The sequence below is a fragment of the Solanum dulcamara genome, chromosome 4 (assembly GCF_947179165.1).
Source record: "Solanum dulcamara chromosome 4, daSolDulc1.2, whole genome shotgun sequence".
Lineage (NCBI taxonomy): Eukaryota > Viridiplantae > Streptophyta > Magnoliopsida > Solanales > Solanaceae > Solanum > Solanum dulcamara.
The window spans coordinates 20,738,209-20,762,061 of NC_077240.1; the positions used below are offsets into that span (position 1 = coordinate 20,738,209).

General features: G+C 33.3%; 3 protein-coding genes across 6 annotated transcripts in view; 1 reads left to right on the forward strand and 2 right to left on the reverse strand.

Moving 5' to 3' along the window:
• The window catches only part of LOC129886866 (uncharacterized), a 36,668-nt gene extending 31,090 nt beyond the window's left edge, over positions 1-5,578 (forward strand). For 2 of the 3 annotated variants that reach the window (XM_055961747.1, XM_055961749.1), the window contains exons 20-26: positions 1,323-1,394; positions 1,469-1,574; positions 1,825-1,879; positions 2,652-2,780; positions 2,872-2,989; positions 3,624-3,703; positions 4,847-5,578. In XM_055961747.1, the coding sequence (XP_055817722.1) occupies positions 1,323-1,394; positions 1,469-1,574; positions 1,825-1,879; positions 2,652-2,780; positions 2,872-2,989; positions 3,624-3,703; positions 4,847-5,261 (975 nt within the window). In that variant the 3' untranslated portion in view covers positions 5,262-5,578. The remainder of the gene's footprint in view (positions 1-1,322; positions 1,395-1,468; positions 1,575-1,824; positions 1,880-2,651; positions 2,781-2,871; positions 2,990-3,623; positions 3,704-4,846) is intronic. The other variant, XM_055961748.1, reaches the window with a different exon arrangement.
• A 983-nt stretch (positions 5,579-6,561) lies between these two features.
• On the reverse strand, positions 6,562-11,532 carry LOC129886868 (uncharacterized). Of its 2 annotated transcripts, none has more exons than XM_055961751.1 (3): positions 11,127-11,532; positions 7,669-8,331; positions 6,562-7,398 (listed from the first exon to the last, which is right to left on the reverse strand). In XM_055961751.1, the coding sequence occupies exons 2-3, from the start codon at positions 8,274-8,276 to the stop codon at positions 6,714-6,716; spliced, it is 1,293 nt and encodes a 430-aa protein (XP_055817726.1). In that variant the 5' UTR covers positions 8,277-8,331; positions 11,127-11,532; the 3' UTR covers positions 6,562-6,713. The 2 variants fall into 2 exon arrangements, with proteins under 2 accessions (XP_055817726.1, XP_055817725.1); XM_055961750.1 differs by having other exon boundaries at positions 11,139-11,531.
• Positions 11,533-20,369: 8,837 nt separating this feature from the next.
• Positions 20,370-22,980, reverse strand: LOC129886869 (glycine-rich protein A3). Its single transcript, XM_055961752.1, has 3 exons — positions 22,824-22,980; positions 21,980-22,290; positions 20,370-20,941 (listed from the first exon to the last, which is right to left on the reverse strand). Exons 2-3 carry the CDS (start codon positions 22,260-22,262, stop codon positions 20,718-20,720), a joined length of 507 nt encoding a protein of 168 aa, XP_055817727.1. The 5' UTR covers positions 22,263-22,290; positions 22,824-22,980; the 3' UTR covers positions 20,370-20,717.
• Positions 22,981-23,853: the final 873 nt, after the last annotated feature.

A 23,853-nucleotide genomic window follows, 5' to 3' on the forward strand; every position in this document is an offset into this window, starting at 1 on the left:
GCTGCTGGATGAGAAGAGGGGGTAGCAAGAGTAAGTAAAATCTGTGGAGGATAATACCCTCATGTATATGGTGGATAGTATGGAAAGAAAGAATAAAAGCTGTGGAGGATAATACCCTCATGTATATGGTGGACAGTATGGAAAGAAAGAATGGGAGATGTGTTAGAGACAAGATCAAGTCCATACATGATGTGAAATGGAACTGTTTAGTGTCTTCATTTTTCTTTTGGTTCAAAGGAAACTGTATAGAGGAAGTAGATGAGATGGTAGATTTCTTAGGTGCTCTGTAAAGCTGAGAGTCTAACCTTATTACCTTGTAATTTCTTGGAGGTGGTCAGCATGCCTTAATGCTGAAGAATACAACAGTACTAATTCTCAATAAAAAAAAGTGAGGAACAACTTTGACAGATTTTCATCACCTTGAGGTGAATCAGGTGGACTATGCCAAGGTTTACATTGGAAGTTTTAGTTTGCCGGAATAGAGATGATAATCTGTTAGGACAGAGGGAGAAATGGAAGATTGTCCTAGCTTGCATCTTGTGGACAATTTGGAAGGAGAGAAACTAGAGGTGTTTTGCAGATGAGAGTATTTCTCTTCAGAGGCTGAAGATTAATTGTCTAGTGCTTTTCTACTTTTGGCATATTCATGAATATTCTCAGGAGGTAGAGGACATTCCTAGTGTTTCAGATTATTTATGAGGTTTAGGTGGCAGGTTTTGCTCATATGAATACTACTTGTAATTATTACTGAAGAACACCTTTGGTGTAGTTCTTTGTCTATAATAGATATGTTAACTGCTAAAAAGAAAAAGGGGGACATCATATCTAGCATACTGTCTTCTCTGACACTAACACAGACATTCTAGGAATAAGCTCTGCTATTAACAAACAACTAAAGACCCTGCAATGTAAGAAATAATAACAAGTAATTTAAAGTGAAATAATAACAAGTAATTTAAAGTGAAAATGAAAAATGTGAATACAATCAAAATGCTAACAAGAGAAGTTAGTAAAATACAGATCTCTTTATTGTAGCTAGCCCTTGACCCTTTCATGGCCTTTCTTCATATTAGTGTTTGTCTCTTGTAGAATAATAAGCACAAGGCAGTTTATATTGATTCCTGTTTCGAACTCTTCATTATGTTTCTTTCCCTTGTCTTATTAGTTGTTTATTTCGTTGTTTGGGTGTCTTTCTGCAGATAGTTCCATCAACTAGTAATTAATACCCTCTTGTATTTCTGTAAACCATATTTCTCTAATTTGACCTTAATTGTTTTTTAGAATGCTGTATTGGGTATCTATTTTTTCGTTCAATTTTTCAGGTCATAGCTGATTTGTCCACTGTCAACTCATACTTTGACTTTTTCTCAGAGGAATGCCGCCAAAATGTTCTGGTAAGGGTTTGGTAGCTTTATGACATTCATTATTACTTGAGCTTTTCTTTTGACTGTAGCTTCAATTCTTCAAGGAATTGGAGGAGGCCGAGATTGAAATGGAACTTCTTCAGAAGGAAAAAACAATGCAGGAATTATCAGCTGAATTTAAAGACTTGCATCAGCTTCCCTTCCTAACTGGTAATACTTTCTAGCAATATGTGCATATTTTGTACAATGCTTTGGAACACAATTCTATCCATCATATCAGTGCATGTTTTCTTGTAAGTGAGACTGCTAGGTGCTCGCACTGAATAAAAGGCTGACTTGATACTGTTGCGTGAGCTGCTGCAGAGCAAAGTGCTACAGCTAATTTTTTGTTCAACTACACCGATTGACGAGGCCGCGTTCATAATTTCTGACATTCACCTTTCTAAATTCTATTTTGCAGATTCGGCAAGGCAAGATAACCGCTTGCAGCAAATCAAAGAGGAAATCAAATCCTTGTATGCACCAACTACAATCTATATATACTTTGGACGTAGCTGTATTAATTGAACAGTTTTATCTTTTTGTTTCTTCTGGTTGCTAGTTGAATGTTCAGAAATAAGCTGATCATTAGTTTATAATGGTTTCTGCGTACATCCTCCCTTCATTGTCACTTTGTAGCCTCAGGGTTTCACTTGTTTGCCTGGGCATGCTGACTCTTGCTAGTTAGAACATTATTTTTATCCATCACTTCGAAAATCAACTTGCACGAATGTTATTGTATACCTACTTTTCTGTTTGCTACCCCTTTTTTCACTCCCCCCCTCCCCAAAAAAAAAAAAAGATGAAAAGAAAAAAATGAACCTCTGCTTTCTTTGTTGCCATTTGACCCGTTTTAGGGGCTGGTGAATTCATTACACACTTGTTTAGCTTTGTACTTTTGTTTATGGTAACTGAGATTTCTTTTAATGTCTGAGATTCACTTGTATAAAATGTGGGGTTGGAGGTCTCCTATATGTATTTGTTCTGGTAAGTTCTCTCTAATCCATGCAGCTGTGCTGAAGTGAGCTGATATTAGTAATTTAACTTTCAATAATGCATCTTGCCTTTCATCTCCTACCTCCGTCCCCACCCATGGACGGTAGAACTGATTGATTGAAGAAAATGAAAAACACTATTCTGAGGACGCTTATTAGTTCTAAACTCATCTTCCCAAAGCGGAAAAAGAATTAAAGGAGATTGACCTTAGACTAATCTTTTTAAGCTCTTCTGTGTATCTCATCTTGCCAGAGAAAAGGCCAAACTCAAAGAGGAGGTTGTAGCACGCAGGCAAAGAAAACTACTCGATAGGCATGCCCGTCAAAAGTTCTTGGAAGAGGCAGCTCTTCGAGAAGCTGAACTTCTACAAGAGCTGGATAGGTTTTTCCTAGTATTCCCTCAGATCTCTTGCTTACATTATTTGATGATTACATGTTAATTGTGAAATGTCTACATGATGCTACTGTGTTAGAGAGAGGATGGCTGAAGTAGAAAAGGAGATTGAGAGACAACGTATGCTGGAGCTTGAACGTGCAAAAACCAGGGAGTTGCGACACAGCCTTGATCTAGAGAAAGAAAAGCAAACACAGGTATGAAAGATGGCCATAGCTTAATTGTCAGACCTTGCTTATATGACATATAGGACAAAGTGTTTCAAACTAGACCGATTAATATGATGCCTAGTGGATGATTAGGTTTTGTTTGCATCAACGATATTTACCTTTATACCAAGTGATTTCTCTGACTATAGTGAGATATCTTGTGATGCACCTTTCTCAATATGTAAATCAGCAGTACACCATCATATCAGCTTCATAAAAATCAAAAGCTTCTTTTTTGCACAGGGAATTCAAACTCCTAAAACAAATTATCTTTTTTACTTTATTTAAGTTTCTCTCTGAGTTTTTTCTTCTTGCTTTTCCTTTTTCTCTTCCTTCCAATTTTTGAACATTGCCTCAGTTCCTGGTTGCTCTCACCTTTGAATTGTTTGTCTTGTTCCAGCCTAATGACACATTTTCATCAGCGGAGAGTGTGTGGACCTTCCACCCTCACCTTATACTTGATTACCATTTCCTTCTAATCTTAAAAGTTAGTGTGTGAGACACCATTCGGTATTTATAAAGAACTTGTAGCCTCATCGTAAGTGGTTATGCTAAATTAAATTTAAGTTTCATATGACGGAGTGGAAGTCTTGCATGCCTATTTCACCTGATCTTCTTGCAGAGAGAACTGCAACGAGAACTTGAGCAGGTTGAATCTGGAGTTCGACCATCGAGACGAGAATTTTCATCCACAAATAGTGGGTAAGTTTTATTGCCTAATACTTTTGTTTCATGATAAACTATAGCAATGTTTTTTTGGCATCTGACTTCAATCTTCTGTGTTGAGAAAATTATTTTAGGTTAATCTTTGGCTCAGACTCCTTCCAAAACTCTGCTCTCTCCAGGGGACCTCTCACCTCCCCTTTTCATTTTTCAACTGCAACATTTGCTTTAGTTATTTCCCCTGGACATAGGAATTCTCTTATGTCTAGGTTATGTGGTATAAGGTTAAGGGTGAATGTCAAGGCATAAACAGGTGGAAGCACTTTCCATGCACATAAAGGCTTTCTAAATTGGTCAGGCTTGTCGTTTCGCTGTCATATAAGATTACCACAATACTTACCTTGGTCCAAGATGAACATGGAATTACTTTACTACTCTGGCAAATAATTTTGTTTTTATGGACAGTGAAAATACTGCATTTTCCAATGGTTGAGTCAGTACTTCTTTCCTATAGCTTTTCTTTCTCATGGCTATTGAATTGTCTTCTAAACAAAAAATAATTTCTACTGTCCAGCGGGAATAACTCAAGAGTGCAATGGCCATGCATATAGATGGTACAATTTGATCAAGCACGTCATTTTAAAGTCACGTAAGATTGGAAGAGCCTTTTTTGTTCCAGGATGAGAAGTGATGCCCTCTAATCTTGTGCAAAAATAGTGTTGTTTTCTGACTTATGAATGCACTAAATTTGATGGGTAGTAGAATTAGTAATTCTTTTCTAGTATTTGTTGTTCATGTCCATGGGATTCTGTTTCTGGCAACTGATATCACGGTCTCGACAGTACATTCAAAGGCCATTTAATGTAGATCTCACCTACAGCCTCCAAAAATGGCGTCAGTGGGAGTAAATGAATCATATTTGTCCTATTCTACTCTCTCTCTCTCTCTCTCTATATATATATATATATATATATATATATATAACAAAAGGTTGCAACATCAAGCAGCAACTAATTTGGTCTGTTTCTCAATCAGTGTTAAGTGTCAACTGGGATTGCTATTACTGACTTAACTATTAGATTATTTTTTTGCTCTTGACAATTGATAAATACAGTGGTTTGGTGCAATAGAATTTTGAAATCCAAGGAATCCTCTCTTGATGTGTTTTTCAATCTAATGCAGTAGGCCGCGAGAAAGATACCGTGAAAGGGAAAATGGAAGAGCAGGTAATGAAGGGACCAGAACAAGTACAGGGATGACACAGCCCGAAACTGCAACGAACTCATCAATGGTAACCATGCCTACCGTTGTTCTCTCAGGGGCTAGGCAATTCTCTGGCCAGCTTCCAACTATTCTACAATCACGTGACAGATCAGATGAATGTGGCAGCAGCTATGAGGAAAACTTTGACGGTAGTAAAGACTCAGGGGACACGGGGAGTATTGGGGACGCAGACTTGGTATCAGCACTTGAGGGACCGTCCATGAACTTTGGGTCGTCTCAAAGGCACGGTCCCCGGGGGAGTAAGCCTAGGCAAATTGTGGAACGAAGAGAACGGGATGGCAGACGGGAAAGTAAATGGGAGAGAAAACATTAAATAAGAACCAACAAGATTAGTTGCATGGCTACCAACTTTAATGGAATATACACTTCTATGACAGGTCAGGTAGTAATGCTATAGGATGGTTATCAATTTTTGGATAACCATATTTATCTGCATTAGTAAAAATGTTGTTGTAGGTATATTTATCTGTAGAGAAAGAAGCTCAAGGAAGACTGTAAATTTGCAGCATAGTCCTCGTAGTAAGCTAGGAATACCAAGTTGAACTTCAGGCCGATTTGTAAAAGTGATTGTACCATTATCTATATTCTATTGTAATGACATGTGAATTTTATGTTTTAAGATTTTGGCAATTTTTGGCTGTTCCTGTTGGATTGTTTTGCTTACAGCCTAGTGGCCCTTTTCTCTGGGGGAGATATATGTGAACTGATTTGCCATCATTGTTTTTCATATGCCAGTATAATTAGATTTTATGCTTGTTTTAAAAACAAGACTAGATGCTACAGTTGCATTTGAATGAAAATAGCTTTTCTTTCCATCATTAGAGAATAATACAGAAGCCTTGGAGTAACTATTATAGTTGTTGCCATGTGACCACGGGTTCAAGCGTTAGAAACAGCCTCTGGCATAAGTGCAATGTAAGGTTGCGTACAATAGGCTCTTCTGGTCGGGTCTTTCTCCAGACCTTGCGCATAGCAGGCACGCTAATGCATTGGGCTGCCATTTTATTACAAAATAATGTACTACTTACACGTTTTATAAATGACAAGTGAAAAACTACAATTTTCTACTCTATTTAATTTCTCTATATTCCTCATTTTTCTTCATTTCAAATTTCTATGCATAATATAATGGATTGGCTTGACCTCTCAAAGGCTTGAATTTAGCTGAGAGCTATTCAAATTCAATTTTTCCTGGTCTTCTCTCGAACTTGATTTTTTTTTTTTTTTGTTTCAGACATTAATCTCTGGAACTGCAATACAATTATTGTTAAACTTTTGTTAGTCGATTCATTTGGTTGAGTCCCTAATAATTTATGCTCCGCTCCATCCATCAATCATCCTTAGAAGGTATTGTTTAGTTTAAGTTAATGACCTAAGATCAAGGCATGTTACAAGTAACATCCAAAATCTCACTGAGCGTGGAAATATTCCTTGTCGAAGTGAAACATGAATCTAGAACTTCATCTTTCCTGATACTTGCATTGCGATAATGTTTGTTCAGAATTGATTTAGATGGCGAGGACATAACAAAACCATGACGGGCCATTGTATAGCGTGACCTCAACAATCCAATAAAGCTCCCATGCGCGAGTAAGAACCAAAAATGAACCAACTTTTGAGGAGAGAGTAAAATAAATATATAGATTAAGTTGGTTCTATACAAGTCGTCAAGTTGTTACAACAATCAGGAGAAATACAACAAGGGTTTGGCTAACTTCATTAGAGGAGGATATCAATCAGTATCCCCCATCATTATGTGTATACATCACCAGGAATGGCGACTACTTCTCCGTAATCTTCTGCGAAAAGGCCTGCATGCCTCAATGCTAAGATCAACTGCAGCAGCAAGCGCCATGAAAATGGCTGCGTCTTCCACACAGGTCACGTGTCTCATGGCAAGTTGCACGAGGGGTTTGCTGCATTTCCCTTCCCCTTGTACTCGACAGCTCATGACAAAGCCGCCTGCAACAGGACTTAGTGCTGCGAAGTCTCCGCTGCTTCTTGGACTAGGCAATGGACTCGTTGCTGCTCGAACCTGTCTGTCCGTGTCTATGTAGAACTCACCACCCCTTTCTGCACTGATCAAGATCTCAGACATGAGGAGATCACCACCATTTTCTTGCCCCTCGGATAGAAGATGGAAGCGACAGCAAATGGTATCTCTGATCCCACGTTCACGCCATGCTTCAAGCTTTCCCCATGGCTGCCAACATCCGGGCCTACAAACATCAGGATGAACAATCAACCAAGCTCCTGGGTTGGATTTGGCAACCCAATCACAACCTGTTGATGGCACAAATGGAGTTGTTATGAACGCTGCTGCAACAGCCGAGCCAGAGAGATCGTGTATTTTCACTTTCCATCCTTTCCTCTCTCTTTTCTCTACGTCTAGTTCAGAACCGTCAACTGAATTTGACCAAAAATTATTTAATGGATCTACCGGAGATACCCTGTAAGTTCAGCATAAAACACAACAATTACAGAAAAGACCAGAATTCTAAAATCTGTTGTGGAAGGAAAACAGGGTTAGCCAAGATATGCCTTGTACAAGCACTTCACACTATCTCTGGCGAAGGACTACAAACAGATAGATTTAAGAGTATAGAATAGAATTGAACCAACTTAAAGTTAGTATCCTGAAAAAGGTAGATAACAGAAAGGAACTTCAGTTATCTACTTCTGAAGCATACTTGAAAAATAAAAATAAAACCATATATTACCTGTCCTGGCTAAACTTGCAACTGAAAATAGGTTGCTTGATGGTTCCCTGAAGCTGCACTATCTGGGGACTTAGTTTCGTTTTATCTTCAAACTGGAAAACATATCTTGGATCAGGGTCCAGCTTCACTCTCAAATGAAGCTCCGCTCCAGGTTTTCCAGTCTCCTGTTTGTTCTTGCCAATTCCTATCCAGCCATTAAACAGAGTGACTGGCTTTCCATCACCCCACTCAGGACCTACTTCCAACTTAAAAGTCCCAACTTGTTGTCTCTTAATACCAACACCACAGTGGCCACCTTTGTGTCCTGTGAATACAACTATCTCCAGGCATGCATGCGGCGCATAAAAACACCCAGGTTCAAGTAAGGCTTTCAAATCAGATTCTTCAAGATAAAAGCTGGATGCAACGTTGTGAATATCCACGGTAGCTTCAGGTGAGGAAATAAAGGGAACAGACGATGTCTGTACAGGGAAACCTCGAAGACGGATCTCGCATACACAAGGAGAAGAGAGTGCACTTATCCCTGATTTTGTACCGTTTAAAGTTGTCCCAGAGAGTCTCAACCCCAACGACCCTATTGACAGCCTAATAAAAGCCTGAGGATCCATTCTGGTCAAAACACCGTCATTTGTTGAACGATTTGATCTCACAGTCTATTAAATCCTGTTAGTCAACAAGTGATGGTCAGGATGGGCACATTAGAAGTAGTTAAAAAAGGTCAAACACGAATTATCTCAAATTCCACATTCAACTGCAGAAAGTAGGTTTCCCTATTATCCACTCAAAGTAATGAGAAACATTCAATTTTACATACTTCTATTTTATAACCGAAAAATCCCCGAGGGCTAGTGGCTCATGGTTTGAAATTCGGTGGATAATGGGTCCGCCCCTCCAGCCTTCTCCACTTAAATACACGGCCTTTTCCTATGGTTAGCTTCAACCAGTGATGTGCACCTAACCCACACATCACATGTTGCAGCTCTTACCACTGCATATTCATTCAGATTATTAGATTCTTAAGGTGAACTTATGTGTAGAACCCTTGTTGTATGACCAAGCACTGAAAGATTTAAATTACAAACACATTGGATGAAGGACGTTCCACGAAGGTGAGACAAGGGCACCATTTTGTACAAACTTGAGTTGATCCAAAGTTAAAACCATACACACCAAATATTCAAAATTGAAAAAACAAACTGGAACTCACAACAACGATAAAGAAGAAAAGAAATGAACAAGCAGTTGCATCTTTTATGTTATCACTATGGGAAGCCATTCATGAACCATTTTACAATCAGCCAGCTAATGAAATCATGGGATTTACTAGATTATGGCATATGCTGCATTTTTTAAAAAGAAGAAGTCGACAAATCCAGCAATCAGCTATTTGAGATCCAGCATTATTTGGTAATTTCTTCAATGAGTAAACAAAGTTCAATGCATGAATGAGCAATACCAATCTCTGTTATTAAATTTGTCCAGGGAGTACCATATCGACACTTATGTTTGGTTAATCATCAAGCGCAGTATATCTATTATACAAGTGATACTATAATACAAAGGAAAATCAGGTGTCAACTCCACAGTTTTTCAGCGGTACTAATTATCATACTTGTGCAATGCTAAACGAAATTGACGGTGTAGTCTTTTTAGAACTAGAGATATAGGACATCACATCTCCATGAGATGCCCATGGGAATAGAGATGGCAATATATTAAAACCATTAGATTTCAGACCTTTTTTGCCACCTTCGCTTATAAAAAATGGCCTAATGCATAATCAGCCCCTTAAACTTGTCATGATATTTCATTTAGACGCTCGAACTAAGCCATGTTCCAATTAAACACCTCAACTCCAAATAAGGTGTTCCAATTACACTTTCGGTTTAAATTTCAGAAAAGCTTTTGCTTGTATTCATCTATGGGGTAGTTAAGTAACCCCATAAAACATGTAATTTCATTTAATTATACGCATTAACCTTAATAAGCTGTAAAACCCCAAGCATTTACGAAATACAAAATATGTTTCTAACGAGAAGGGAGAAAGATGTGTGTGGAAAAATCTAATATAAAGTAACCATAAAGAGGAACTGTTGCGCAGGTAGAAATATCAGCCATTTGGTGCAGAGAGATCACAGCAAGTAAAAGCACTTCATTTTGATTGGTATGCTTCCATCATTCACATCCTCCAGTAAAATAAAATTGAACCTCTAAATAGCACAATATCGACATTTTTTCTTAACATGGCTCTTGAAATATAATATACTTGTATCTCAAAAGGAAAAATTGGCTCCCTCATTTATTTTACATTGAAAAGAAAAACAACCAGTCTATCAAGTGCAAGCTAATGTCCTTACTGAAGTGCATCTGATAAATAACTAATCTCATGGTTCAAGTAAATAAACCTGAAAAAAGACTGGCATGTTTGGATAGTCTGAGAAAACATGAAACACGTTGAGCAAACTGTAATCTCCCAAGTAGCAGCAAAAGGTAAGGCGTCAAATTTTACTACAAGAATGGTCACATACCTTGAAGTTCTAAACATCATAGGTAGCAACATAGCCTGCTCATTCGGTTCCCCCAGCCCCTCCCAACCCACTTTTCCGCTCCCAGTATACGTAACGGAAAAACCTCAAAGAAAGACGAAAAACGACAAGAAAGGCAAAAACTACACATTACAATTATCCTAAGATCAAATGCTACATCCCTTTCAAAATTGCACTTTTTGGCGATTCTTCACTATAATATTTAAAAGTAAGAGCAAGAACATTGTAATAGGAACAAATAGTATTATTCGCTGCAATCTTTGAGCCGTCTTCTTCTATAACGGTCAAACCATTTAGCAGATCTGAAATATGTTGTTTTATGTGCTGCTATCAAGGTTGAGAATAAAATGAAACACATTTCCAGGTAAATAGCTCAACATGGCTCATAAAACATTTTCTTAATCAGGAAAAGTTTACCAAAAGCTGCTCTAAAGCATGTATTGTAATCCACCTTTGCCTTAAAACTCCCTTCTTTCCAACTTTTTACACAAGCAATCATATCTATCTTATAATTTATTAGATACTTCATGAAAAAAATATTCACTGTATTGATGTATCATAGTCACTTCTATATAGCACTCAAAAGTTTACCAATAATAATAGCTTCTGACCCCCCCCCCCCCAAAAAAAAAACTCACCTCAGTTAGCATTTTGCTGACAAACAGGCTAAAAGCAAAAAAAAAACCTTTAATTCCACTAATTCCTTTTTAGGTCTTTCAAGTTTCAATCCCTCTAAAGATACAATTTTTACCCATTAATTGTGCTAAACTTGTTCAAACAAGAAACTTGTACAGTGAACAAAGGTCAACCAACTTTACTATTTACTCAAAGTGAGCACAAAACCACATAACACACCAAAAATAAACATGAGATTAAAGATTATAAATACTGTAATAAGAGAAGAAAACAAACCAAAGAATCCACCTTTTACAAAGCCACTTTTGGAGCTGCAAACACTCAAATCCTTCCAAAAGCCAGAGAAAATCCTCATAACTTTGTCATTCAAAAAAAACAAACTTTTTTTTTCACTTTGAAAACCCAAAAAAACCCAAAATTCCAAAATGGGTCTCACCCCTCTAGTAGATCCCAATTAGTATAAAGTGAATGATTCATAGACAGATGGATATATAGCAATGATTGAAGCAAATCCACCAAAACCCAAGAATTCGTATCATGTACACTGTGCACAGATCACGAGAACAACCGATCTTTAAAATATATGTTATGCTAAATTTATTTATTTATATGCATATTTTGGAAGTGTGGAAACACATATCTGTATAAATTTATTTATTAACAACGACTTGAGGAAAGAGAGAGAGTGAGAACAAAGGAGACATTGTGTGGGGTTTCATTATTTACAACGAAACAGGCGCAGAAAGTAAAGGACCCTCGGCCTGATCGTTCACCTTACTAAAAATAGTTATAATAAAATTTATGATATGTTAGTTCACTTTAAAATACTTTAGTAATTATTACATCGTTTTTTATTATTTATAAAAGTGCTAATTATTATTATATTTTTTAAAAAAAAATATTTATTATTGAATACCTCATTACTTTCATATTTCTTGTTTTTAACTATCTCATATATTTAATATTATGAAAATATTCTGATGGTATCAAACAGTTTCGTTGACTGTCTCTTACTTCTTAATATCATAAGAGTATATTATATTCTGATGGTATCAAAGAGGAACAAGGAGAGGGGCACTGACGTAAATACACGTTTGATACCATGAGAGTATATATACTCTGATAGTATCAAGAAGAAAGAGACGGTGCTTTAGCGAAACTGTTTGATATCATCAGAGTATAATATACTCTGTTGGTATCTAAGAAGAGCAGTGATGCTGACGTCCCCATGATGTCGTGAGCGAAATTAAAAGGGAGAAAGTGAGGTAAAAGGGTAAATAGTTTTGGCCATAAATCTATTAAGGACAAGTAATTTGGATTGATCTAATTTGGATAAATAATTTCACAATTGGTGTTATATATTTATAATTGAGAAATTATTATTTATTAGTTGTATTTTATATATTATTAGTGTAAGAAATTATATTATTAAATTACTTTAAATACCATTATAAGTATTTTTTTTCATGATTAGTGGAATAAGTATTTTTATTTTCATTAGAATTAAAAGAAAAAAGAATAGAGACTTGTGGGACCTTTTTGTCCATTGCTTTTTTTTAACCAATTTTTTTTTTTGTAGGAAGTGGAGAAAATGGTTTTGGAAAATGACTAAGGAGTTGAAATAAATTAAATTGGATACAGCTGTAACCAATCCTTTTGTTGTAATTTAAATGAGAGAATCATTTTCAAGTACAGCTAAGTTGGTGCTGAGAGTGACTTCATTTCCCTAACCAACTATTCTTTTTTAAAATAAATTCTAAAGATAAGCTCAATATTGGGTGGAAAAATGGAAAAATTTATATTATTTTTTTCCAAAAAAAAATTTAATATATGATGTATATAGTTACTATTAAATAAAATTAAAATTTCAAGAAAAGAGATCATATATATTTTTTAGTATCGCATTGATGTTCAATATTTCATATTTAAAGACATTCATTAATCTAATTTCATATTCCGTAAGACTCATTTAAAAAAAAATATCATAACAATGACTTTTTTATACTCCAAATTCAAACATTGAACCTCTTATTAAGATAGAGGATTCTATCGATCACACCACGACCTGTATTAATAAATTATGTCTCATTCTAATTTTCAATAAAATAGGCACGCTATCTTTATTTGAAGAAAATGTTGATAAATTATGTCCCATTCTAGCCTACAATAAAATAGGCTTACAATCTTATTTGAAGAAAATGTTGATAAATTATGCCCCATGGATGCCTTCAATAAAATAGGCATACAATCTTATTTTAGGTTAAGATAAGTTTAGAAAGGGATAATAACATTTTGATGTTTTGATTATTAACAAATTGTAATTTTGCTCACATTGATATATGATTAAGCATATAATAGCATTCACCTAATTATTAATAATATGCACTTTTGGTCTTTTCCTTTCTCCACTCCTGGTCCCTATGGTTGTGAATTTAAGAAAATTCAACAAATTATCAACTGTTAAATTATTTTAATTACTTATATATTATATTAAATGCGTACTGTTAATTGTTTATTCTATATTTTGAGGATAATAAATTCTAAAAATTGGGAAAGACCTTTAAAGAGATTTAAAACAATATTATTTTCAATGTCATTATTTCTATTTCTACAGTTATAAGCTTGTATTTTTGCCCAATATAAAAAGTGATATCCGTTGATGAATAGTTATGCAATGATGATTTTATTGAGAGAATATAATGATATTCATACTTTCTAAAGATAATATTTAAATTTGAAGTCGAATAAAAGTTTCCTTTTATACATGAACAGAGAAAAGGGCGAATTTAGCCGTAGTTTTGCATGTGGCCATTAAACAATCACTCAAAAATAACTACATTGGATTTCCTAATTTTCTTTTTTTCACTTCTATACATTTGCATTAAATAGATGTTCATCTCTTTTTTTTCCTTCATTTCTGGCAATGTATTAATTAAACTTTCTAAAGCAAGCCTAGTATCTAGGAGAAAAAAGTATTTTGCCTTGTGATTTAAAGACAAAAAAAACTTTCTGAAATATTGATTCCTATCAATAACATAAAAAGCCTAAACTTCCTCTACAAATTTGATCAGTAAAAGTTGTTTACCCATTTCCTCGTCTAAAAGTCTTGAGTTTTTGGACATATATATCTTTAGCATATTTTGGTGTACAATTACGCATGAGCTAGTGTTATATAAAATTAGATAATTTTCCAAAAAATATAATATATATATATATATATATATATATAAAGAAAAAGGGATTAATTTTGTAATCATCATCAAATGAAGGCAAATTAATGAGAGTTCAAACTTTGTTAAGTAAAAGTATTAATCGGCACATATACTTAATTGACCTTAACTCTCTCTATATATACATAAAGTTAAATATTATTTTTTATACTTATATTAAATTTTAAATATTTTTAATAATTTTTCTGATTTCACTACTACTTTGTTAACAATAATAATATTCAAAAAGTAAAAACAAAAGATATATACTCGATTTGTCTTATTTATCACGTTTTCTTTTTCAAGAGTTAAATTACATAAATTGATTGATATTTTAAGATGAATTTTTTAACCATATGTCGGTGTGATATACCACAATTATAGTAAATTATAGTTGAAAATAAAATGAACAAAATGAATAAAAATATATTCAGGCTAAAGCGCGGATATCTCGCTCTCTTTAAAGAGATTCAAGCCCACTGCAGCATAATCTACACCGATCCAGCAGTAATACTCTTGACTTGTCCCTTCCAGGATACAACAATCCAACAAAGTTGTTCAACTCAAGCAACTCCGGATTAGTTGAAGAGTCCAAAACTCCACAAAAAGAATACATTCCTTAGCTTCAACATATAATTACTCTCATGTTATAGTGAATATAGTTGAAAACTTAAAATAATTTCTTTGTGTCAACTCTCTCTTTCACTACATTAACCTCAATATAAACACAATATAAACTTCTCATCTTTCTTACACTCTTTTTTCTTTTTCATATCTTGTACACAAATCTATTACTATTTATAGGTGAGAAATTATTTCTTGCAATGAATAGAAAGATTATGAGTAGTAAATTGGCTAAATGAACATCCAAAAGTTACATAAGTGACAAGAATAAAGAGGTAGAATAATGGTGAAATGAAGAGTTGGTGGTTACAAAAGTTACTAACAAGTAATAACCACATTCTATCATCATTGATGAGAGTAAAGAGGCACGAATGTAATGTCCACAAATTGACATAACATGATACATAATATGACATATTATTTATTTTTATTAATATTAAAATGTCACACTAACACTATATTACTATGAAAAGAATTGCATTTTATAAAATATTTTTCGTATAATTTTTGAATATCTAAAATTTTAATTTAAAAATTTTAAATTAATTTAATTAAATTTAACTTTCGAAAAGTGTTGACAAATATTTTGGGAGGGAGCAGTAGTAATAAAGTAATAAACTAAAGAAACTTGGAAAAAGCTCAATATAGTCAATATCAATAGCCAATAAAATCTTTGGATTAACTATACTAAGGTCTAAAAAAGGATGTAGGCTATATCCTAAAGTGAAAAACAACATGGAAAATCATATTTTTTGATTAATTAACGTTAGCAAGCAAAATCCAGTTGGTCCAATAGTATGGACATTAACATCCAAAATATTTATAGGTGTCGGATTTTCTTAAGAAAAATAATTAAAAAGCCATTTTCTTTTTATTTTTTGATTTTCCATTCGATGTTCGGAACCTGTAGAGTCTCGATTAAATCCGGATCGCACTTTGTAGGGTCCATTCGTAGATGAAGCTTCCAACAATATTTTTTCTATACCCAGGACTCTAACTCGAGACCTCTGATTAAGGAAGAAACAAATTCAGCACCACAACCTATGTTGATAATTAAAAAGCCATTTTCAATCACATCTTCTTACGTCTTAAATAGTTAAATAGTGAGAAAATAAAGACAAAAAATCCATTGTGGATTTCGTTATTTGTTTTGTTTCTTTGAAATTGACCGATGCTGTACCGACTTCTTGATATAAATAATAAATAATAAAGTTGGAATACGGAAAAACCAAAAATAAATAGATAACGACAATAATATATACAACATAGTTTTACTGCTAAAATCGAAAAAAGTTATTTTCATTAGATCATTAACTAAAATAAATTAATAAATAATTAATGATGTACAAGAATCGTCATGCTGAAGTCACAACACGAACGCATATATTTATGGTGTATTGGTGTAACGTCCAAAATTATTGTTTAGATTAACTGAAATTATTTAACTAAAGTTTATAATGAAAGACGGACAAGAGATTTTTGTTGCCACATTTTTGTCTGATTGGAAGTATTATGAGGTTTATCTTTTTCTAAAAAAAAAATTTTTGTTGATATTTCCAAAAATCATATTTTCTGCCTTTTAGCATTATCTTCTTCTTAAAAAAAATAAATTGTGAACCATGTTCTTTTCTTCCCAATTTGAATGTCTTTTATACTTTTAATAAATAAATCAGATCTTCTTTGGACAAGAATTCTTAAATATTCTTTGAAATGCAAGCATATGATTTTCAATGCTTTTAATAATTTAATCTTTTGAAGTTATACAAAGATTTTTCTTTAATCTTCTGTTATTAAAATAAGGTATCTGCATACCTGAAGGGTTTAGCATGAAGTCTGACAATGCTTAAAGGAAAAAACAGAACTACCAAAAATAGTTTGTTAACAGTATAATTCTTACCCTCTCCGTCTATTTTAGTTGTCATGATTTTCTTTTTGAGAATCAAACTATATGAACTTTGATTAATATTTTAAGATATGTTTTTATCATATTGATATGAAAAAAATTATAAATTATAGTACTTTTCTTATAGTTTTGAATATCTAATTTTTTACTTTACAATATTGAGATAAAGTAATACAATTTAACTTTAAAAATTAGTCAAATTGGCTTTCAAAAAGCACATGACAACTAAAATGAGAGAATACATTTTTACATTTTTTTGATTTTCTACATGATATTTGATATTTCATTAAATTTAGTGTCACGCATTACTTGATCCATTCTCGAAAATAACACTTTCAACAAAAAAAATTATTTCAAAAATTTAAACCTAAAATTTCTAATTAAAAATGAAAGTTTCTAAACCATCTCACTGCGATCGATATTATTATAATTTCTAAGTTTGAATCGGGACAACATTCACTCGTGACTTCTAAAAAGAAACAGAATAAAAATCCAACTGGTCAAAGAAAAACATCAAAAAAATAAAATATTTAATATTTTAAAATTCAAATGGGAAGAAAACTTTTAAAAATTGTGGGGAAAAACATAGAAGACAGCTCATGTGCATGTGAAAGTAGCGGCGCATTTTGAAACAACTTTTTGGTCATTTTGCTGTCAGTTTTACTTAAGTATTGTGCTTAGTAGGGTAAAGTATATAGTTTCATGTTAAAAAGAATATTTTGAAACTCTAGATTTAATTATTATTATTATTTTATATAGTTATTTAATATTATTAAAAGTAATATGGAAAAGATAATAATAAGGCTTTCTCAATTTATTAAAGTGAACAAATAAAATGAAATAAATAAAATAAAATATTTATTTTTAATATAGGTCAAGTAAAGTATATACGTAAACCTTTTTGGTATTTGTTTTGTTTTATTAGGAAGTAGGTAGATTCATTTTCCTTGCCTGTTATATATTTTCTCGAGATTCAAACTCTTGAGTTTATTCACTTTTTCCACGATTTTAGCCGTGATTTGATCAGCTAAAACTTGTTAATATAAGTGAATATGGGATTGTACATAGTATAATTACTTGGAAATTTGGCTACTAATGTTTAAGTATTGAACGTGGGTTGTGGTGTAGTGGTGAGACTATTTCATTCCTAATCAGAGATCTTGAATTCAATTTCTGAAAATGAAGAAAATCATGTTGGGAACCCCACCCCTGAATGAGTTGGCCCGTAGTGTGCAATTTGTATTTAATTGAAACTCCAATGAGAATTTCGAACACCGAGCGAAAAATCAAAAAAAAAAAATTGTTCATGTACGTACGTTGGATTCTTTCTTGGTGGCCCCCTCCATGTTCTTGGAAACTTATGTATGTTTTCACATGGTTAGGTTTAATTATCCAGTATCCTCACCATACTCCAATATGGTTTATGTATGTACACTTGAAACAAATATCAAGAAGGGATCGAATTCTTCCTCCCTTCCTACTTCACTTTTTCAACAGTTTAATTGTGATAATGCTAATCTATCATACAACTTATATACCTAGTCATACAAATATGTTTAACTTATTAGTTATACACATTGATCTGATAATGTAAAAAAAATAATTATATTGTTTAACTTAATGGCGCGAAAAGATCATAGAAGTAACACTCAATGGCTATCTTTGGCTCTGTCTTTGAAAAATAACCACTATCTTGAAGTTTCAAATTCCACAAGTATATATCCTAGAATTTCATTGTTGAAATTGATATTTAGGACAAGAGGTTATTTTTCAAGCCAAAATAAGATATATAAATTGAAAAACTAGAGTAATATTTAACTACATATACTGAACTATAATTTTCAATGAAAGGGTGTTCAAATATTGACTTTCCTTGAGTCTTCATGGCTTCGCCATTGGCTTTGATATCAGATAGGACCTGTGAATTTAAACTATCAGAGATGATAATATATATTTTTATATATTTACATAATTATATCTTTTGATAAATACAAAAAAAATATGTAGTAGAACAAGACACTGTTTACGACGTAACAAAATATGAGTGGAAAGAGATGCCAAAAGGAATGCTAAGTGGACGGAATGGGTTGTCATCATGAGCAACTTTATACGAATTTAAGTGTCTACATACATACTCAAAATTGGAGAGCATAAATGTCAATTAAGGTTAAATTAAAGGGCATATGTATGTACTAACTTTTGTTAATGTTATATTCTTTCAAAATTGCAAACCTCTTTCAATTCCCCTATAATTTAACAACTTCCCCTTTCTTTTTTCAAAGGGGTGGATAGAAAGTAGGAATAGAATGACACAATAGTTTTCTTTTGTTCCTTTTTAAGGGTTTCCTTTTAAAAGTATATCAATCATAAAGTTGACAAAGTTTTGGTGTGATAATATATTCTCTCAGAAATTAATTAGAGTATGATCTGGCTTTCAACTACCAAGAAAATAAAAAAATACTTTATATATATATATATATAGGTAAACACAGAGACTATTTCAGCAAATGAAAGCTTGGCACTACATTTAATAAGGCATTAAAGTGCCACATATTTTGATCAGCCAAAAGAGGGCCAAAAAATAAAATAAATTAACTTGGCAATATTTCCCAAGAAAATTAAAAATGTCAAGAAAACAACTTCATGAGAAACTTTGCTAAGGAATTTGTGTTGGTGGTCCTTATATAGATCAGCTTGGCCACCCTAGACATGTTCTCCTGGCAGATTATTTGTTTGAACTTGTCTGTCATGGTGAAAATGATATTAGGGTTTGATTCATGAGATAAGGTGAGATATTTCACCAAACTTGATGTCGGATAAATTATCTAAAAATTATAATTTCAAGACAATAACTTTGAAATAGCTTAGTCCACAAATCAAACAACCACGATCAAGATGCAAATATATAGATGCATAAACTCTTGAAGTAAGTTTTCGGACATCTGGTCTAAATTAAGTTTTGGGACATCCATTAAAAGAATTACTCTTTTTATTCCTATTTATTTGTTCAGTATATCAAAAATAAATTTAAATCCTAAATTTATCTCTGATTTTACTCACATCGAAACATGGCCTCAAAATGTGGTCATCGATGTTCCTTCAATTCATCTGACTTCACATCGAAATATATGATAATATGATGACAAAAACTCTACATACGTACTCAATCAAGTTTTCAATTCAGACACCAAACCGTTTTAATATCCCGACTATAGCAATATGGACAAGAATTATGGCAATTTGGGAGTTAATTTCCAAGTCAGTAAAAATACATCGTAAGAACAAGAGTTTTTTTTTTTACGTCCCAATGCTTTGGATTGATCATGCTGAACTTTCGTGAATTCTTCGTTAGATATTATAGTGCGGAAACAGATTGAAAACGTAATACTAAAAAATCAACAAGTAGTGTAGTTAGGATGGAAAATAGAATATCACATGGAACATTTAATGTGTGTATCATCTTCTAAGGCTAGACGAGGCCTCTTATGTACTATTGAGGATTCTTTCTTGAAACAAAACTTTATCACATGATATACATACGACACATTTATATTTAAGGAGATTTGTTACTGGCTATTCTCTATGTTGCACAAAAGAGGTAAAGGTTGAAAAATTGAATGAATATATAGTCATGTGATTACGATGTATTTCTTTTTTGGACCTACAACATATAACTATTCATGACAACAAATCTTGGTATAGTAATCTACAAGTATGATAAATGACTTCTTATAAACTAGTCAAATTGAACTGATAATGTAAGAATTATTTAAACCGCCAATGTATAAGTCTAACCTTGCAAATCCAATGATTAAACAAAAATACAATGTAAAATAAGTCATCTCGGTCCATGCAAGATCACTAATAAAACTAAAGTCATTTTTCCAGTCCTCCAATCCAAATGGATGACAAATCAGACTTTAAAAGTGTAATAATACGGATGACACCACGCAGAAAGTCGTCATCAACTTTATATGAAAACTATATATACACGAAACCATATGGAGAGTGATGATAATATATTAATATCAGTAAATAGACACCCAAAATGCAGCAGAAATTCATCGTCAACAGAAAAGTAACAAGCAAAGAAACGATAGCAGCAATCTTGTAACTTTGGGCAATGAATGATCACTTCCATCGCTTGTGCCTCATGAACTTGTGTTTGCCAAACATGCCATGTTTGCCAAACTTCCCGTGCTTGAATTTTCCGTGCTTAAACTTGCCATGATGGCCAAAAGGGCCATAATGGCCATGAGGACGACTATGCATGAGATGGTGAGCCCCATATGCAGCAGCTGCTGCTGCTGCACCACCAGCTAGCATTCCCCCACCTATATGAGGTACGCCATGCCCTGTAAAAGTTCTGAATAGTCAACCAACTGTAACGTAAAATCTGTTTCCACACTACTACAAGTTCATGTACATATATATGCTTTCACACTAACGTAAAGGATTCACTTGTCAATTGATGAATTTAAATGGAAAATGCAAAGAGGTATGCAGATTGAAGGAGAAAAACAAATTAATATGCACTAGATGTCAGCACTCTCTCTCTTTGGGCTATCTTCCATGTTAGTCTATCTAATCTAATCAGAAACCGAGTAAAGCCAAAACTCTGATTTGATCATCGAACAATAAGGAAGCATACATATAGCAATCAAGACCAGTACTTGTAAATTAAAATTAATATCAATTACATGTGAAGTAGCACATCCATGTGAAAACCAAACAAGGAAGCATATAAATGCACGTCCAAACCAAAACGAGTATCTGTTCATCAGAGTCATGCATTTGAGTACATGTGAAAACTCATTCTGCAGCAAACAACTCGTAAGCTACATTACACGGACATTGCCTATAAGTTAATTGTTCACAATAACAAACAGCAGGTAGAAAACATTCTCAGACAACCAAAACCAGCCTAATCTGTATCAGCATCATTAACTTTTTTCCAGAAATAAGGATACAGCCCCCACCCCCCAAACCCACCCACCCACAGAATAATAAAATCCAAGAAATGATGCTTCTCAGAAAAGCTGCAAGGTCTATTTAGTCTGTTTGTTAAGGTGGTTGAATGTATGAATGAACCACATGGGTGATCAACATTCTTCCCCTTGCATATACGCACGTTAATGATTTATAAGTTTGGGGGTTAATTGCTGTGCTCTTAATCCCCTATATATGGACTGTCAGCCTTGACGTTCCAATAGCTTTATCATCTAATTGTGACTCCTAATTCAGTCATGATATCAAAATGAAGAATGTAATTAATAAAGGAACTGCGCGACAAAGAAAACATGGGATGTGCAGATAACAAAGGAAATTATATCTTGAAACTGGTTTTAGAGCATTGAAGCCATAAATACTAAGAAAATGATTCAATGTATTACCATGATGTGGAGCTGATGGACCCGGATAGTAAGCGGGAGGATAACCTGCAGAAGGATATCCCCCAGGTGGAGGATATCCTGCTGGTGGGTATCCACCGTGAGGAGGATATCCTGCTGGTGGATATCCACCGTGAGGAGGATAGCCAGAAGGCGGGTAACCTTGTGGTGGATATCCATATCCTTGAGGTGGATATGCCCCATAGCCTCCATGGTGATGTCCTATAGCATATCCAGCAAGACTAGAAAACAGTCCTTTGTCAGCATTTTCATTCTTGTCCCCCATTTTTATATTCAGATTCAATTATCAGAGCCTGGATCGTAACAAGAACAATAAAGATGTAAATATTCACATTGAAAAAGAAGATCAATCATCAAATTAGTACAACTAAAACACTACCATACTAAATCCAAAGATTTGGTTAGTTCTTTTTCACCCCTTTTCTATTGTGAGGTTAGGGGATACAGAACATATAAGGATCAAAGATCTAAAACCACCGGAATTATGCCTATTTCATGCTGTAAAAACAAGAATAAGCATATCCCTTAAGCAGAGCAAAACAGATACATGATCACATGCTAAAAACACCAAGAAAGATCAAATCGACTGTAAAACAGAAACAGAAACATGGGTATACAATAAATTGGTCCTGCATAAACGAAAAAAGGGATCTTGAAAGTATCACCAATTGAAACAAGTTCTATAGCCTAAACCCCACCAAGAAACGAATTTTTTTATAAAAAAATCTTGAAATTATCAGAAAAATAACGCAGAAAAGGAAATACTATTGAAACCCCAAATACCAAAAAAATAGGAAAATTGAGGGAAGGAGAAGAAAGGAGTCACCTTTGTAGTTCAATTTTGTTCAACACAGAGATCACCTGAAGTTTGAAAACTTATTCAGAATTTTTTTATGAATTTATAAAAATCAAAATACTATATTAAATTACACGTCTTTTTTCTAAAAATATTTATATGGGAATCCTATTCTTACGCGTTACTTCAGCGTGTTACTTTTAATGGATAATTTTCTTATTTTGGTTTATTATTTATTTGTGGAATTTGTATTATTGATTTTATTTATGTAGTGGATATTGATTAGAGAATACGATGGAATAAAGTAATCGAATCTTACTGGTTAAACTTTAATAATTCTTAAAATGGATAGAATATTAGGAGAAATGTACATAATTCTTTTCTTAATTATTTAACAATTTTTTCAAAACATAAAAATTGACTTAGATCGATCGACTAATTTTGTTGGACAAAGACCAGATTGTGACATGCATTTTCGTTAAAAGAATTGTGTAATTTCTTATATTAGTTCTCTCATATGTACGTCAATTGATCAAATTATATATAAGAATATTATGTATATTTAGTATACTTTCCGATTTATCCTTGTTCAAGATTTTATAATTGTTAGTTTTTTCAATTACATTCTGTGTACTTGAATCTCAACAATCTCCCTATCATCTAATAATATAATTGAAATGCCTCCACTTTTAACAACATTTTGAATTCTAATCTTTAAAATGATGAATATTTTATTAGTAAAAATTATTTTAACCTGTCGTAAATTACTTAACACAAATCAAATTTATGATTAGATGGATGAGTTCAAAAAAGGGAAAAAAGAAATGATAGCCTAGGAGAAGGACAGATGTTTTCCCCTCAATAAGGGGAGTCTAGTCCAAGTTTTAAATTGTTAATACTTTAATGAGAATTCGCAATTTATAAAGCAAAAAGAAAGAAACACATGTGATATCATGTTGATAATTCAATGAAAATCCTGAGTTTGGTAATTACACGCAATTAATATATTATAACATACTTATCCAGAAATCAGTTACTACAACAAACAAACAAACAAACA

Bases quoted from the DNA above. Each gene is read 5' to 3' on its own strand.
- LOC129886869 (XM_055961752.1), bottom strand. From the start codon at position 22,262: ATGGGGGACAAGAATGAAAATGCTGACAAAGGACTGTTTTCTAGTCTT. The intron at 20,942-21,979 runs GTAATACATTGA...GAACTTTTACAG, and splicing joins TCCATCAGCTCCACATCATG to GGCATGGCGTACCTCATATA.
- LOC129886868 (XM_055961751.1), bottom strand. From the start codon at position 8,276: ATGGATCCTCAGGCTTTTATTAGGCTGTCAATAGGGTCGTTGGGGTTG. The intron at 7,399-7,668 runs GTAATATATGGT...CTGAACTTACAG, and splicing joins TGCAAGTTTAGCCAGGACAG to GGTATCTCCGGTAGATCCAT.